The sequence below is a fragment of the Rissa tridactyla genome, chromosome 15, assembly GCF_028500815.1.
Source record: "Rissa tridactyla isolate bRisTri1 chromosome 15, bRisTri1.patW.cur.20221130, whole genome shotgun sequence".
NCBI classification, from domain to species: Eukaryota; Metazoa; Chordata; class Aves; order Charadriiformes; family Laridae; genus Rissa; species Rissa tridactyla.
The window spans coordinates 4,311,543-4,329,439 of NC_071480.1; the positions used below are offsets into that span (position 1 = coordinate 4,311,543).

The following is a 17,897-nucleotide window of genomic DNA, read 5'->3' on the forward strand; positions in this document are numbered from 1 at the left end:
CCCAGATTCGATTTCCGCTGTGGTCTGCCAGCACTTCTTCTGCAGCCCTTAGAAAAAAATCCTCATCTGCGAGAACTGACCGGCTTGGTAAGATGGGGTGCCGCTGCCGGAGTGTTTAATACTGGAGAAAATCTGTGGTGTTTCATACCAGAATATTAACAACGGGCACCGCTTAGGAACAATTCTGTTCTGGGTCACTTTGAGGGGGGAAACAAACCACCATGGCAGTAATTAGCTGGGAAGTGCCATGCAAGAGGAGGTGATGCCATTCAACAGATGCTTGTCTTTGCTCTGAGTCGCTCCCCCAGTTTGCTGAGGTGCTGCCGGTGCGCTCGTAAAGAATAGGGAAAAGAGAGCGTCTCCCTTGTTGCTCACGGCATGGACTGAGATCTTCTCTCAGGTTCAAGGGCTTCCACCAGCACAACTTGAATTTCAAAAGGTAGCACTGTGGCTGCCGTTGCACCTGGAAGGAAGGACCAGCTTACGCTATGGGAGCGTTGCAGTTTGTCAAAGATGCCCAGACACCTTCATCTGCAGGAACTCCCGATGTGAGGAGGGCATTAGCTGCATTTACCCTTCCGTTATCTCGGGGACAACAGAGAAATCTGTCCCCCGTTCTTTCCTCCTGCAATGTCATAAACCCAAGTCAAATTTTTACTGAAGAAAACCTAATGGCTAAAGGAAGAGAAGGTTTTCCACTCTTTTCAGGAAAGAAGTGCTGTGTCCTTGGCATGAGGTTGTTTTGATATTCCCCCTTGGAGGCTGGGGCAGACGCCCTCCCACGCTGGTGGTTGCTGTAGATAGAGGTGGAAGAGGTAAAGTATCTTGTGTTTGTAAAGGGAAAACTGTCACACCACGTCCCCATCAAGCTCACCCAGGGTCTCCTGTGGCCCCTTGGGTCTCCTGACTTTTCCAACCAACTCTTGCAGGGCCGTTACTAACCGTTAATACCATTAATAGCCACCAAAGCTCAAGCGCTCACAAGACTGTCAATTCTTCTGTCTTCTAGGCGGTCAGCCACCAGCAATGCACTTCTGGCCCCAAAACACCAAGTGCCTCATCCAGGAGGGTCCTGATGCAGAGGACAACTCACCTATGATGTCCTCAGCCCATCAAGGTGGCGCCGTGGTTCCTGCATCTCTCCAGCCACCCTCTAATGTCGGCCCATCCAAGGACTTCATTCGCTGCCTGCCACTTCAACTGTCCATGTACATCCTGGGTAAAGCTGCTCTGATTTTTCCAAAGGTGGTTTCCCCTAAGGGCCATGGATGGGGTTTAATGTGGACAGGGGTCAGTCATTCTGTCCTTTTAATTCCGCAGGGTTTTTGGATCAAAAATCCCTCCATGCATGTGCTGCCGTGAGTAGATGCTGGGCTTTTATGGCTGAAGAAGTCAAGAGGGAACGTGTGTGTAAAAGGATGACACAGGAGAAGATCTTGTATTTGCAGGTATGATGTCTGGGCTTCTGCAATTATTATGCCTTTCAAAAAGGGTCTGTTTTTCTGCTACTGCCCAAGCCATTAGACGGAGATGCTTTTACTAGAGATTCCCTCCCAACTTCCCCCTGTTCCTCCTCCTTGCATCCACAGAGCTAAGCCAGGTTAGATGTTGACACAGTCACAAGTAAGCACAGCAGAGTAGCCTTTACTGACCTTCGCAGAGCCTGCGACTCTAAAAATGGATCAAAACATTCTTGTAATCAAGAAAACAGTGTTTGGTCACAAATTTTAGATTCATAGAATGGTTTGGGTTGGAAGGGACCTTAAAGCCCATCCAGTGGCACCCCCTGCCCTGGGCAGGGACACCTCCCACCAGCCCAGGTTGCTCCAAGCCCCGTCCAACCTGGCCTTGAACCCCTCCAGGGATGGGGCAGCCACAGCTTCTCTGGGCAACCTGGGCCAGTGCCAATACTGGACTTCCAGGAGCTAGTGGAAATGGGGCAGAGCTACAACAGCTCCCTGAGGCATCTCAAAAATGAGCTTTATTTGCTCCACATGGAAGGCGGGAATGCTAGGGTTCCCTGTGAGGAGTCAGAGCTGGTGGTCGGGACGCAGTACAGCAGTACGTCTAGGAAAGGCTTGTCCTTTAGTACAGACCTGCCACAGACCAAGCTAAGTGTAAAGGGAAACCCCTGGAGAGACAAAGTCTTTTCACGCTTTGAGTTGTGAAGAGAGCATGGAAATCTCAGCTCCGTGCTAGCATTCCAAGAAGGCTTAATGGAAGGTTCCGCACATTAAAAATGAATCTTTGATATTGATAAAGATGTTTGGAGAGCCTCTCATCTCACTGGGTCTGGATTCTGAATCAACTGAGCGCTCACCAAAGATGAGGTGCACTTTGAAGTCTCTTTTTCCTGGTGAAATGGAAAAGTTTTGCACCTTATTAAAAGCTTAAGACTAAAGTTTGGGGGGAGGGTGGGGTGGGGTGGTGTGGGGAAGAAATTATTTTTTACAAGAAGTTAAATTTTATACCAACAAAGTGGTAAATGCAAGCCAGGTCTCTTAAACTGTGAGAGCAAGCCAGTGTGTGCAGCTCGGCTTTGCACGTAATTCAGCATCTCACGGAGATGCCGAAGCACCAAGACACGAGCAGCAGCACCCCCTGTGTGCGTGGGCTCTGCAGCGACTGTGTTGCCTCTATTGGTTCATTCCAGGGGTCGTCCCCAAGAGGAGCGGTTTCAAACTATGCTAAAACAGTCAACGTGACAATTCCACAGTTAAACGAAGAGGGTGATGTCATCAAAGAGCAAGGCCATGATCGGGAAAGTATAACGAAGGTGCGTTGGAAGTTGTTTGCTTTCGCTGGATCCCGCATCTTGGTGTTTGGGGAGGAAGGAGGGAATGGTGGTCTTGGTGGACAGGACTGAATTGAGGGTTGCTGTGCTCTTCTCCCCCTCCTGCGTTGGTTTGCACCATCGTGAGCAATTCGTAAGGACCTTCTTGCGTGGGAGCCTGCCTCCCTGAACTCCTGCCTTCATCGTAGGATAATAGAATTGCCCAGGTTGGAAGGGACCTTGCAGATCATTGAGTCCAACCATCAACCTAACGCTGCCAACTCCACCACTAAACCATATCACTAAGCACTATGCCTACCCATCTTTTAAGCACCTCCAGGATCCCAGTTGCATGAATAGCTGTGAGATGCTGGCAAGGGAAGGCGGCATCAGGAGGACACGGCCTTTTTCCCAAAGAATAAAGGCTGCAGCTGTCAGGTCTTCCATTTTTGCCACGGAACACGGCATGGGAACAACCAGGACGTTCTCTCACTCTGGGTGTCCCTTACCAGCGCTCTCTGACTCTGTTGGTCTCATCGCTATAGTGGGGACCAAGCGGATACATTTAATGCTACAGAATAATGCTGCAGTCCCCCCGCCCTGACTTATATTTCCCTATTTCTCTTTCCATCGGGAGGAGGAAGACAATCTGCAGGCCGTCTATCACGACCTGCAAACCGACACGATTCAGTTGGAAGAGAGAAATGTCTTTTGTGGCTCCTACAATATTCGTGTCCTGACAGACCGGTGAGTAGACTGCCTGGCTGTAGGGCCAAACGGTGGCTTCTGAAAACCCCTCCTGTTCCTTGCAATCCTTCTGTGGGAATCTATGGCTGGAGAAGGGTCCCTCAGCATCAGTGCGAAGAAATCCTCGGTGTCACATCCAGTTATGTATAAAGATATCAAGGTTGTTAACCCGCTAAAGCTCATCTCACTATTTCTTATCCAGCCCAGACCGAAGCAGAATAATCCATTACAGTGGTGGAAACTTGGTAGCCGTTGGCTCTGCAGACCGAAAAGTGAGGCTTCTGGACATGTCGGGAATGAAAGAAGTGCCACCTCTTCTTTCTGGCCATGCTGGGAGCATCAAAGCACTCTTCCTCCATGAGAAGAAAGGGTTCGTTCTCAGCGCAAGCTTTGATCTCAGCATCAGGTGAGCAGCACGGGGACTGTGCCCCAGGACACCAGCCCCTCGGCAAACCTGGGAAAAACGAGACTTTAACCCTTCCACCCCGACCTTTAGGAATCCTCCTTCCTATCCTTTTCATTAAAGGAGAGTAGATACGGAAACGCGTTCCCCACTCACGCGGGACAGCTGCTGTTTCCCAGTGTCACCCAGTACTGAATGATGAAGTAGGAAGATAAGTGACGTGCAGGTTTTCCTATGGGAAACACATCTGGCGTTTTAAGATGCTTTAGGGACTTGCAGTGAGATTCTGGCCTTGCCAAGCGCAGCGTCGGGTCCGGGGAGGCTGGGTTTGCCCATGCCATTTTGGCTAAGCAGGTTCAACACGGTTGTACGGCTGCTCCTCTCCCGGCACTGCCCCCTGAAACAAGGGGTGGGTGGAGATGGTCAGCTCTTACCTCTTCTTTATCACTAAATCTCAGAAACATCACGATGAAGAGTGAAAAGTTAAACAGCCGGATGTCTGGCTCTGGTGTGGCGATTGCACAACTTCATCGAAGGCGGCATTTAACAAAAAGGGAGTTTATACCAGCTCAGGCTCTGCCCTCCCTGCTCTTCCCACTCCAAAAGGGCTGTTTGTTTAAGCACAGGCTTGAGTTGTCTAGATAAAGTCAACAGAAAGCCTCTTGGCACCGGCCGGTAACAAAACAACTTTATCTGTAATGCTCTACATTTTAAGGTTAACTGAAGGTGACCGTGCCAAAGGTGAAATGCGTGAAATCTAGCCGCGCATTTCCAGGCAGTTTGGAGGCAAAAGAACAACGTATATTGGTAAAAATTTAATGCTGAGCCTGACTTGATCATTCCAAATCCTCCGACACCTTAGTGGAATGACTCCTGATTTTAACCCAGTGTGTATGGGAGAAAAGCTGGGCCTGTTAAGCAGGGAATAATGACTAAGCCATCAATTGAGTTAATCACTGTATTCCCTTTTTGGCCGGCCCTCTGTAGGTGCTGGAATATACGCAGTGGTGCTTGTATGAAAGTCTTTAATGGGCACTGCGGGACGATCACCTGCTTGGATTTCCATGAGGAGCAGTTTGTGTCAGGAGCCAGAGACGGGATGGTAAAAGGTGAGAGCCAAGACCGGCAGCTTCCCGGCCAAAGGCAAGCAGTGGTGAGCGATGGGCAACGTGCCTGGGAGATGTGTGACGAATCGGATGGTGAATTTTAGTATCTCATATTTTTGCTACCAGAAGAGCCTCAGCTGACACGCACGCACACACAAGAGCCCTGCGTCACCGAATAAATTCTCATTATTTCTGCTTTTACGCCGTTTCAATGGCTTCGTGGCCATAGGGCCAGACCGAATCTCGGGAGAGCAGTATCAACTTTCAGCTTGGCCAGAGATTTCCTTGGTTTTGGCTTATAGAAAAGGATGTGCCATTTTCTGCACTTCGCACTTGAAAATTTTGCCATGCGATTACACTCTATAAGCCAACACCTGGCTCCACGCAGAGCTCCAGGTACAAGGTGCAACTGTAATTCCAATAGTATCTTGTAATTAAGTTAGAAAAAAAAAAAACAACAACCTGTCGTGGGGGCATAAATAGTTAATATTTCTCCCTTTTGCCACTGACAGTGTGGAGCCTGGAGAGTGGGAAATGCCTCAAGACTCTGAAGCACGGCGGGGGTGTTTGGGTGGTTAAAACGGACGGTGCCCGTGTTGTCAGCGGGTGCGACCGAGGGCTGGCGAAGGTCTGGTGTGCCGAGACCGGCACTCTCATCAAAGTGAGTTTCTTCATAGGTGGAGAATTTCGTGCTAAATTTTCCAAAATCTCCCGTGCTAGTTTCGGAGCTTTTCGGTTATGCCAAAGACTTTATTTAAAAAAAAAAAAAAATAAAAAAATCCAAAAAACCAAAACCAAACGCTGTTTAAACTGATAAAAGAAACTGCAGAGTTATTGGTGAGCAAATAGCGTAAAAACCAATTTGCAAACGATTGCCAGTTTTACCCCACGGTTTGATTTCCCTTCCTTAATGCCCATCATTACATGTTCTCTGCAGAGACATTAATTTCTCTCCTGTGGAAACATTCGGAAGCTGGGAAGAGGGCGAGAGGGCTTGACTAACAGCTCTCGGGGTCGGAGATGTCATGGGCTAGCCCCAAAACTAAGAAGCTTGCTCCCAGAACCAGTTTATGAAGCTGAAGGAGCTGGATAACTGCTCTGCAATGTTAAAGATTGAGGCCGGTGTCTGCGAATTACCTTTAGCAGGCGCCCAAAATTGGTATTAGTCCACATCTGAGAGGAGTCTATTGGTATAATACGTGGTATTATCGGTATACACACCATATAGGGTGTATTGGTATGTCATAACAACACCCAGTAAAACTGCAGCGCAGGATCTGAGGCTGGTATTGTGAACGCCGTAAGATATCGCGGCGCGGTGATGCCCAGATTGCTGACAGTGTTTCACCTCTTTCTTTTACTTTGCAGACCTTGGAGGGGCACCAAGGCCCGGTGAAGTGCTTGTCCTTTGATCAGTGGCACCTCGTCACAGGAAGCACCGACGGATACGCCCTGGGATGGAGCATGTTGGGAAACCTGAAGAGATGCCTGATAGCTTTCCGCCACCCTAAGTAGGAATCAGATGTGTTCCCAGTTGTGTTCAGCAGTCCTCTGAACCCGTACAGAAAACGTCTCCCTTGTTGGAATGGAAAATGCCTTAATTATCAGTCTTAGGCTTTGAAATATCCTCACTTTCAACAATCTTCCTCTTTAAAACAGTGTCAGGTCCCATGTGGTCGCAACCAGTGTTTGCCAGTTAAGACCTGTAACAACCCGAAACGCAAACACCCAACCCCTTGTTCACAAACAGGGATGACTTAAGGCTGACAGGGCAAAGTCCAGTATTTCAAGGATCCCAACCCGTATGCAAAAGGGTATGCGCTGCCTGGTCAAGAGAAGGTACTGTCTCTGTCAGAGGTGGCTGAGTTACACGCTGAACCGTACCAACCGTATATTATGTCACTTTCTAATACTTCAATAGCTTATTAGATCTGTGAAAACTGTAGCATGTTGTTTTCATTTACTTTCCTAGACATAAAAATGGAATTTAAAAGGCAGCAGATGGCCATAACCACACTGGTTGCTCTGAGGATGTGCTGGGTTGGTTGATCTCCGTCTCTGGAGACATCCCAAACCCGCCTGGCCGCGTTCCTGTGCCACCTGCTCTGGGTGACCCTGCTCTGGTAGGGCGTTGGACTAGATGATTTCCAGAGGTCCCTTCCGAGCCCCACCAGTCTGTGATTCTGTGGTTTGGACATGGAGTGATTATGAAGGACTTCACTACTTAAATATCTCAATGAGCTTTTTTATTTAGCCTGTTGCTGGAGACGGACCTTTGCGTCTTCTCCAAGGCGCAAGAGGTAGTTGATTGTGTCTCCTTGGGAAAGCATGATGAAGGTACCAACACGGACACGTTGTGTTTTCAGGGAAGTTCTGTCTCTGGAGTTCCTCTATCTGCGAGTCATCAGTGGCTGTGCCGATGGCAAGATTCGGGTATTTAATTTCCTGACTGGGACCTGCCTGAAAGTGCTGATGGCCAACAGCAGAGGGGACCCCATATCTTCTTTCTGTGTTGCAGAAAACAGGTTGGTGACGACGGCTGCAGATAGTCTCTGAACCAAACTAGGTAGATAACATTGCGATTTAAGGGATTAGGTATTTTTATACTGTCCTTCTCACAAGTAAGCTTTAAAGGGCTCTACTGCTTATTGACTGCTTCAATGACTCGGTTTTGTAAGCAATGGCTGAAAATAGATTTGCTTGGTCCACTCAGCAATCTACAATAGCCGGTTTCTAAACAACTTAAAATACAGCATTGGAGCAGGTCGCCCAGGGAAGCGCTGGAGTCGCCATCCCCGGAGGTATTTAAAAGATGGGTAGATGTAGCACTTGGGGACATGGTTTAGTGGTGGACTTGGCAGTGTTAGGTTTACAGTTGGAATTGAAGATCTCGAAGGTCTTTTCCAGCCTAAACGATTCTATGAAGCAACTGTAAAGCTGAGTTGAAAACCCAAATTTTTTTAAGAGGCTGGGGAATCGAGCCAAGGCCTGACAAAGCCTTCACCCCTTCCCTGACCTACTGCCTCTTTTGTAACAGCCACCCAAGGAAAATTCCTCCAGATTCCTTCACATGTGCACTTCTCAACTGAAGGTAGTTCCCAGCTTCTGTGTAAGCAGTAGCTACGACACTGGTGTGTTATCAGGGCTGTTTTGGTCACAACTCTAAACCGCAACAATATATGGGCTGCTAGGAAGAAAACTCCGTCCCACCCAGACCCAGTACACCCCTCCAACTTGGGTTTAAATGTTCCTAGTGATACGGTATCTCCAGTTTCTTCTGGCATTGCACTGATCTAGCTCAGTCCACCGTTGGCCATTTTCATCCTAACTATTTTAAAACTATTTTTGCCATAGAGCTGGATAAAAAGAGCCCCCGAGAGCTCCTACAGAGTATGAGTTAAAAAGTACAGTGTCTGACTGATGAGACTAATTGCTGTCCCTTCCGTAAAGAGGCGATGGTTATCTCAGAGCTGTTTAAGTGCCCTCAGGTTTTGTATTGCACAGAAGCAAATGGCCCTGTTAGGTAGTAATTGCTGCGTGAATGATAATTTTCACGGCTTTTCCTTCCCTTCTCCAGGCTGGTGATCAATTCACCAACCGGTCTGTTGCTGTTCCAGTTTGAGGAGGTCAGGTGGGACTATACCTTAGACACTGACCGGGAGATGGTGAGGAAGAAAAACCAACACAATGGGGCTTCAGCCAGAGCACCGCTCCCCCTCCAGCCACCTGAACGCCCCAGCCTCGGCCAGATGCACCCACTTGCTCTGCAGACACCAGGTACCCACCAGTTCAATGCCGTCTTGCTGGATCCGCTGCCGGTCACCAACTCCGGAGCATCTCGAAGTATCGCATACAGCCCTTGTTGCGCTCCGGCATCATTTTCGGAAATGAGTTAGAAATAGTTTCACGTAGCCGCTGCCTTCATCCCAATCAATATGCAGACTCTCCGCTTTTTTTTTTTTTTTCTTTTCGGTAGACGCGCTGTTGCATTTCAATAGTTCTGTCACTTCCAGGCTTTTGTAAAACCTTTGTACCTTTTTAGAAAGGGTTGGTAGAAATTCGACGCGTTTGTCGAGACAGGCGCTGTAACTTTCTGGGTAATAGAGGAATCAGTGGTATTATTCATATTCTTACAGCTGGCGCGCGCAGAAACACGCTGCTGATTCAGTGCTTGAATTATTTATCAGAAAAGACTCTGGAAAGTCACAGGACACCTGCACTCAGGATCTGCCATCACCAGGAAGTGCAATGGCACATAAGCAGCCACCTTTTAAATTGTAACATTGTGGTGTTATTCATTTTTTTTAAATCAGCAGTTATTTAACGCGGTATGTATCGCAGATCTTCCAGCTCTGCAATCAAACTGTACGTCGCAGGTAAACTCACGGGCTAAGAAAGTTTTCGTGCTTTTGAGGCATGAACTTAACCTCCTTGATGCAGCTCTACTTGGTAACAGATCTACAGTTCGTAGAAATGGGAAACAAATAGGAAATGCACTATATTTTAATTTTAATGGCAAAAAAAAGGCATAGGTTGTGTATACATGCTTAATACTCAAAAAAAAAATCAACATTTGCTGTCATGTTTGAATTCTGTGAGGTTTTCTGCTAATCTTTGGATTATTTCTAATACCTAGACCTTTAGAAGCTGTGATAGGAGGCAAAACAGTAACCAAAGACTTGAAATCCCATCAGTTACGAAGATTTCATTTAATAAAAATCAAGTTTAACACCAGTGAAGTTGAGAGATGGCTTTACGTTCTGCTTTCTAGCACTCTGCTATGAACTGATGGAATCAGCAGCTTGCCAGCAGCTTTTTCTTGAGATGGAAAAGACTTTTCGTCTTCCGGCAGAGCAGCAGAAAAAGCTTTTCATCCCTGGCAGCCCAGAGCTCCACGCCTTCGCCTTGGGAAAGCCAGCGAGAGCACTGTCTGCAAGAATCCGAGCAGATACCACCGGTAAGGGCTCTTCACAGCCAGGTAGGACGGGAATTCTTCAAACCAAGTGCGCCTAAGACAAGTGAATGGCTTAAAGAAAAGGTGAGGGTCTCTAGAAGACAGCCCCATTCTAGATGAAAGGTTTGCAGTGGTAAAACAGAGCACTTGCAAGAGCCTGTGATGGCTACAGAAGCTGCTTTAGACCTATCAAAAAATAGGAGAATCGATCAGTTCTAGCTATAAAGCCTAGTTCTCTGTATCTATGTTTGGGTTTTTTTTTTTACTGTATCCTTATTCTATTTTTTGATTTCTTCAACAGGTGTAGGAGGACTGTGTGCAAAGTGTATTCAAGTAGTTGGTATTTAATCAACAGCAGTAACTCAAAAAACTGTTTAAAAAAAAAAATTATATGTAGATCCTCTCAGCCAGCAACAGCGTGGCAACCCGAAACTTGACAATGAGATAGTACCGAGATCAGAAAAATACGGTCTGTGGCCATATGGCGTTTGTCTCGAGTTAATTTTTCTCAGGTTTTATATTCGGAATCTGTTGGTACCTTAAAGGTTGAGGCACACTTTGAAATCTTACTGAAGAGCTGTACCAGTCAAAAGTCCCGAACCCCAGAGTCCTGGTGTTTGTAACCGAGATGCAGGATCATGTGCAGATGTGTAGATTAAACAGTTCTAAACCCCGTGAATGGGGAACAAGCAGTAATTTTCATTAGTTTGCTTTGCCGTATTCTGCTTTTCTGCGCTGTCACTTGATGTTCTCTGAAATACGTTTCCAGAGGGTGGAAGTTGCAGTTAACCAGCCTGGAAAAACAGAACCGTATTGCAAAGCAATGATACGCGAACAGCGTGGCATTGCAAAGCGAAGTGACAAATTAATCGCTACGGCAAGGCCATGGGACTGAGCATCTTACGCCATCTGTGTCATAATCCCCATCCAGTTCTTAGCCAAGGGCGTAATCACCCAGTCCATGTCCGTCACACAGCACAGGTCCCTCCCTACATCCCTTGGGACAGCAAAGCCAGGCTGTGAAGCACGTCTTGTGATTTCCAATCCCAGTGTGGCTCCAAGTAGTAACGGTTCAAACTGGTTCTCAGGTGTTGGGTCCTTCAAAGATTTCTACCAGGAACTGCCTTGTCTTGAAGCCTTTTCCCAATGCTGTAGGACAAGGAGGGGGTGCATGGGAAGAGGTGGTGGGGAACCTCCTTCCTTATTAGAAACCATGGTGTCAAACAAGGTGGGTGCCGAGTTATCCACCCACAAATACAACGCGCGTTACAGAACCTGACTTCAGTTTGAGCCGTACAGGCTACGGCAAGGAACACCTCTCAGTTAACGAAGACAGCGTTAGCTCTGATGTTGGCAGCATCATTAACATGGCCAAACTGCAATGGGCACCGTTGGTTTGTAGCTTCCTACGCTGCCTGTTCTGTAGATAAACTTGGGCTGTCTATATGCCTGTCAACCCAGCACCCATCCCTGGTCTTACTCTGGTACTACCCTGCCAACAGTGATCACAAAAGCTATCCTCAACTCCAAATGTGGTGTTTTGTTTTTTGGAAACAGATGGCAAATGTGAATATGGCCCTTCTCTCTATGCGCCTGCACATCCTGACGGGGCAGAAGCCGCTTTGCAGCACGAAAAGGGAAGAGACCTAAATTTTCCAATGTCCCCTGACAAGTTCTTCTTAGTGGTCAGCATGCTGCAGAAAGCCTGGAAGGCAGCCCACATCTGCTCCAGCGTTAAGGACACTGTGAAAGTCAGGGAAGCATGGGAACCTCCACGGGAACATCGGCAACGCCACCTTGAAAAGGTACAACTCCACAAAACCCCTCTGCAACACAAAAAGGATCAGGCAGTCCAGCTCCAACGTGTGAGGCTGCACAGCGATTCTCTGACTATGAAAAGCATTTCTACACCCTTTGAAACCAAAATGCTGCAGCTCAAGCTGAAAAACTCTTTGCATGGACCCACTGTGAATTCCTCCATCCCTGCTCCTTCTGTCGTACGGCCCAAGACTTGTGGTTTCTCACGGGAAAAGAAAGCTCACGGTGGTCATGGTAAAGTCATTCCTCTCCCTGAAGATGGGGTTCCACTTATCAATCCCTTTACAGCTTCTTCTGACCTGATCAATTCAACGCATGTGATGATTGCACAGATGAAAAAGGATGTGGCTTCCCGGAGAATAAAGCCTTTTTGTCCATATGCTGCAGACCCTTCCCCGAGCAGCAGCGGGTTCAGGCTTCTGACAGGAAAACAGAAGGCAGCGTACGAGGCAGCGGCTGTAGCTCAGGATGAGGAACAGCAGACAAAGCTCACAGAAGATCAGCAAAGAGCACGCAAGAAAGCCTGGTTAAGGAAGGTTAAAGGCCTCCCTGTAGACTCTTTTACTGGGGAGGGGAAAATAGCGGCTCCTGAACTTGGGTTTAACACATTTATCTGAGGTAATCCCTCAGTCCAACAAACAACCGGCACCTGAGGATTCTGGTGTCCAGCTGAGTCTGCCATGTCAAGATCCCTGTGGCTTCTAAGTACACAAGACGTCTCCTCTGTAAGTTCTTCTAAGTGATATTATTGGTATCTTCAGCTGTTTCTCAAGGCAGTGAATGGATTGAATTCCAGGAGAGGACTATCTTTCTAGACCTGCTGTTTACTACAGACACAGCACGGTTTGACACTAATATGGCCCAACTGTGTGTGAAGAATAATAAAAAAATCTTACGGGAGTTCATGTGGATTGATTAGTTTATAAATGGAAGAAGCGCGGACTGAAAACTGGCTGAGCCCAGAGGGTGGTGCTCAGTTGCACGGAGTTAATTGGAGGCCAGTAACTAGTGGTGTAGCCCACGGGTCAACATTGGGTCTGATCTTGTTTAACATTGTCATTAATTAATGACGTGGGCAATGGGGCAGGGCGTACCCGCGGCAAGTTGGCAGATGACACCACAACGGGAGGAGGTGGCTGATGCAGCAGGGGGTGGTGCTGCCACCCAGAGGGACCTGGGCAGGCTGGAGAAAAGGGCTGAGGAAACCCCTGAAGTTCGGCTGAGGGACCTCCTGAAGTGCTGCCCCTGGGGTGGAGCAGCCCCAGGCACCAGGACATGCTGGGGGCCACCCAGCTAGAAAGCAGCTTCAAATCTAATTTGTATTAAATAAAAAATAAAGGTAGTGGTTTCTATTCCTGTTTTTGTGGATAAAATGCCTAAATTAACGCTCAGGACCCACGTTGCCTTGAGTTGGGAAGACAAAAACCTGTCTAGTTGTCCAACTTTGAGTAGCTGGGCCAGTGTAGCAGATACATCTCCGTTATTTTCTTGCATTAGAGACTTGAGGCAGGACATTCCTGCCCACGGTCACATCAAGGGTCCTCTCAGCAGCAGTTCTGGTTTGAGACGAAAGTCTGAAACTCTCCATACACTAGGGTGGTGATTAGTTTTGGTTTATTTTAACGTCATCTTCCACTTCCAAATCCTGTGACTAAGCCAGACCTTGCTAACAGTGGAAAAATAACAATAGTTGTCCTCCAAAGAATGATAACGAAGAGGTAATAAAAACTAAGTGCCCGTGTAAAACTATGAGGAAGCCAGCAAATAACGAAGCTGTGGGAGCTGGGCTGTCGTAGCTGAGATTTGCTGCCGAAAGGGGATGGGGTCGGGGGCGGGAGGTTGGTGACTGTCCCTGCTGCAGCAGGTCTGTGCTATGGGACAGGGATTGTAGCTGTCTGGGGGGGCTTTGCCTGACGCAATTTTCTCAGACCCAAAGCAGCAAGGATTTCACGCTTAGCCACGGGATGGCACTTTCTCACAAGAAATCAGGCGTAAGCTCAGCACAGCTGCAGCCAGAGGCCCTTTGGCACAACCCCCCTGGAAAAAAGCATCTCATAGAGGGAGGCTGATGGAAAAACCACCCGGAAAGGCCGAGGGCTTTTTAGTCGCGCTGAAGTGAGGAGGATTGGAGTGTTGCCTTCCTCTTTGGAGCCAATAAATCAGCATCTCCCTGCAGGTGTGGGTGCTCAGGCACTTGCAAGATGCTACAGCCAAGGGAGATGGTGGGACATTACCTACAAAGGCAGAGCTGGAGCGCATCCTGCCATCGGCTTTAGGAACTGGGCGTCAGAGATGCATCAGAAGGGAATTAACGTATGGGAAAACGTCGTACACGGTAGCTGAAGGTAACTCTGAGGAGGTGGGTTTACTATCTTTGCCAATTCCCTTTGGAATTAAATTGACCTCTCGGTGCGCCTGGCCTTTGGGGGCGCAGGGGTGACAACCCGGGGGTGCTGTGGGCAGCACTGGGGTTGTGCAGGACACGAGGCACCGTCAGCAGAGCCAAAGCCAGGCAAAGCGGTGGCAAGACCGTTTCGATAAGAGGTTTTTTGTAACCAGGTGCCACTAGCGTTGTACTTGTGTCATCCACAAAGCGTCGATAATGTTATCCCGAGACGACGATATTGGTGCCACAGCCATTTCGTCTGTATAGCTCAACGGGTGCTTCCGAACAAAACAGTTTTACACCAGTGTTGGTTACAGCTAGAAGAGGAATGGTGCTCGACGCTTCACACGGTGAACTGAGAAGGAGCACAAGAGTAATAAAAAGAGGCAACAGCAAAGATATAAAAAGCAAATTAAGTTTTTTATATAGTATTGTATTTACCAGTAACAGCTTTGCATTGCCTGTGAAGTGGCGTACTGAATTCAGCGAGCGTAGAAAACGCACTTGGCTAGTTAGGCAAGCAAAATGGACTTTTTAATGTTGTCTTCCATCGAAACGAAAACAAAACTGTGTGCAGGCAGTACTGAAGCGAAAGGATGTTTCGCTTGTTTGCGGCTGGATCGTGCACCATGAGATTAGATCGTATCAGGCTTAAAATCGTGGTGATGCTAATAATGACATCTGCCCTTTCTAAATTGGAAAAAAAAAATAAATAAAAAAACCTAGAGAGATATGAGAAAGACCATTAAACAGCCAGGTCTTTTATGATGAACGTTTTGTCTTCTGCATAGTACGCTTATTTCTACAGTGCTTCTCTGTCGTGGTTTTTCAGGCGTTTTGTAGAAATAAAGTGTTAATTTGAATGCAGTACTGGTTTTGAGTAAGTCATACGAGGGAGGGCTGTGTCACTTACAGCACTAACGGATGCCAGAGCTCTTTATAAGCGAGCGGGGACGTTACCCCTGGAGCATGGGGGAATCTGAGCTCCGGGGTGACAGTCTGCGTGGCCGGGGGTTTTCCCTATATCCGCAGCTCCACGCCTTGCTCTTCCTCCCGGACGGCTCTAACCGTGGCGTCCCCATCTGCGTTTTGGGGACATCATACACAAGAGACTGCTGCTCCGCTGCCCCCCAAGCAGGCAGTTGTGTGGTGGGTGGAAAAGAGGGATGAAGGGGACTCTGTCGTCCCCCAACGCCAGGACAAGGGGAAAGCGCAGACACCCGCTCCCCAGCTCGGAGCGTGTCCCAGCCCCGGTACCAAACAGCACCTTGGGGTCATCTGGGAGGGATTGCTGTGTGTGAAAAGGCTGTATTGATCACAAAATAATAAAGCCTAAAGTACTATTAATATTTGTTTTGCTTAGTCCTCAAAGCAAATATTTGGACATGTGCTTTAAAAAAGGGGCAAAAAAAAGAGAAGAAAAAAAAAAAAGGAAAAATACCCAAATGAGTGTCTGTTTCATTCAGAGGTTTTTCCAGTAGAATTTTTCGTTTACTTTTTTTAGTTTATTTTACTTTTTGGTAGTTTAATGTAAAGGTTAGGCAGCGGTGCTGCGTGTCTTTAGAGGTCCCAATAAATTTTTGTTTCTTCAACAATAACAGGATTAATTGCGTTGCAATTAATATTGTTTCTTCAACGATAACAGTATTAATTGCTGTAATATCTCTTATGCCGCACCGCAAGCAGGTTTGAGGTTTTTGCAGAGACACCGCAGGGAAGATTGTCCAACGAGAATGCATCGCTTGTACCAGCGCTTCACACGCTTCCACATTATTGCTTTAGAAGATGGTATTTTTAACTAAAAACTAGGGACTATTGGTAGTGACGTATGCTAGTCACACAGGCCCCCCTTGCTTGTTCTCCCCTGGGTCAGCCCAATTACAGACTTTTTTTGTCCTTAAGAAGCTCTGGATTTCTACATCTTTGCTTCGATCTATGACTTGCTAGAGAGGTCACGTTCTTATAGGTCTGAAATCTCTTTTACAGCATATGAACACAGCAAAGGATGAGCTAGACCCCAAAAATAACAAAATCTGAACTAAACACATAGTCCTTCAAGAGTATATCAGCTCCCAGATCCACTTGGTAAGCCGTTATGGCTGGAACCAGCTCTGGTAAGAGTGACCCAGAGAGCGAGAGATCCTTTCTGCTTCAAACAGGATCGTCATGATCCTTCAAATAGGCAGCAAGTAATAAAACAACGTTGTGCCTCGTTGCAAGGCAACCTCTTTGTTCCTTTACACTCGCCAAAAACAGATGGAAGAACAACCAGAAGGAATAACCGTATAGTTAACTCTGCCGTCTTCCTTTATAAATGGAGCGGGAATGTACTTGTTTCTTCCCTAAAGAACGCTTTCTAAATTGTTAGTGTACAAAAAACGCTGGGCAGCGTGTTTCAGATGAGCTTTTACAGAATGTGAGTGAACTCGCAACTGCTGAGGGATCCTCAGGTTTGTGCCTGCCCTATGCTCACACCCGTTGCTCCAAAGAGCAATTTTAAAATCCCTGTCACCTTGCGCTTTCTTTCCTGCAAGCTCGGTGCCTTTCTGTAGACTGCGTAAAAACTGAAGCTTAAAGCTTCCCCTTTCTTTTTAGCTAGGCTGCTCGGCCTTTCCTTATGTTCTAAAAATAGTGATCTGAGGGTGTTATTCTATTTTGAGCTTTTTCTACCACATCCACACCACATCTACCCATCCAGTTGTTTGGTGTTTTTTTGACCTGTGCCTGGTGCAGACTTTTATCAAGCTGCTTGGGAAGAGGTGCAGTGAAGCGAGCGCTGGGCACGGGCAGCTCTTGCAGAGGTACCAGCCCCTGCCAGTCGGCACAGACACTCAGCTGCCCTGCGGGAGCGAAGAGGGTGGCTAAAACGCCCAAACCTGGCTTTGTAACGGTGCACGCTCCTCAGTGGATGTTTTTCAGATATGTTAGAGATTAGGAAAGGTGAGGCTTCAGAAAAGGTAAGGCCCTGGAGATGGTGGGAGGGCTGGAGCCCCTCTGCTGTGAGGACAGGCTGAGAGAGCTGGGGGGGTTCAGCCTGGAGAAGAGAAGGCTCCGCGGAGACCTTCCAGCCCCTTCCAGTTCCTAAAGGGGCTCCAGGAAAGCTGGGGAGGGACTCTGGAGCAGGGAGGGGAGCCATGGGACGAGGGGGAAGGTTTTTAAACTGAAAGAGGGGAGATTTAGATGAGATATCGGAAAGAAATTTATCACTGTGAGGGCGGTGAGCCCCTGGCCCAGGTTGCCCAGAGAAGCTGTGGCTGCCCCATCCCTGGAGGGGTTCAAGGCCAGGTTGGCCGGGGCTTGGAGCAACCTGGGCTGGTGGGAGGTGTCCCTGCCCAGGGCAGGGGGTGGCACTGGATGATCTTTGAGGTCCCTTCCAACCCAAACCGTTCTATGATCCTATGAAAAGCCACTTTTCCTCTTCAAGCTCTCCCTCTCACTATCTCCACCTGACATCGACTCCGGGTACTACGCGTTCGCCCTTCACGGAGCTACAGCCGTGCCTCCTGACGGAACACCGGCGGGGCTCGGCCCGGCTCCCTGGCGCTGCGGGAGCCTCTTCCCTGGGAGGAGCTCCCTTCCCGCCGCAGGCGCTGCGGGCAGGGCCGGGCCCCGCGGTGCGGGTTCTAGGGGTGCGGGTGCCGCCGCGCTCCCTCAAGCCCGGCGCGGGGGAACCAGTCCCAACGGTCGCCGGGCCTCGCACCGCCCCCTGA

The 17,897-nt window shown here is 48.2% G+C and overlaps 1 protein-coding gene across 1 annotated transcript; it reads left to right on the forward strand.

Annotated features, from left to right (window-relative positions):
* Positions 1–12,418, forward strand: LOC128917978 (F-box/WD repeat-containing protein 10-like). Its single transcript, XM_054221770.1, has 13 exons — positions 1–87; positions 1,010–1,219; positions 1,321–1,448; positions 2,654–2,776; positions 3,411–3,520; positions 3,723–3,926; positions 4,911–5,032; positions 5,542–5,690; positions 6,398–6,540; positions 7,396–7,554; positions 8,607–8,806; positions 9,801–9,908; positions 11,541–12,418. The coding sequence occupies exons 2-13, from the start codon at positions 1,027–1,029 to the stop codon at positions 12,416–12,418; spliced, it is 2,517 nt and encodes an 838-aa protein (XP_054077745.1). The 5' UTR covers positions 1–87; positions 1,010–1,026.
* Positions 12,419–17,897: the final 5,479 nt, after the last annotated feature.

What these genes read in the sequence shown, in the direction of transcription:
- LOC128917978 (XM_054221770.1), top strand. Translation starts at nt 1,027, where the DNA reads ATGCACTTCTGGCCCCAAAACACCAAGTGCCTCATCCAGGAGGGTCCT. An exon ending in ATAGCTTTCCGCCACCCTAA is followed by an intron (nt 6,541 to 7,395) that starts GTAGGAATCAGA and finishes TTGTGTTTTCAG; the next exon opens with GGAAGTTCTGTCTCTGGAGT. An exon ending in GAAAAAGCTTTTCATCCCTG is followed by an intron (nt 9,909 to 11,540) that starts GCAGCCCAGAGC and finishes TTTTGGAAACAG; the next exon opens with ATGGCAAATGTGAATATGGC.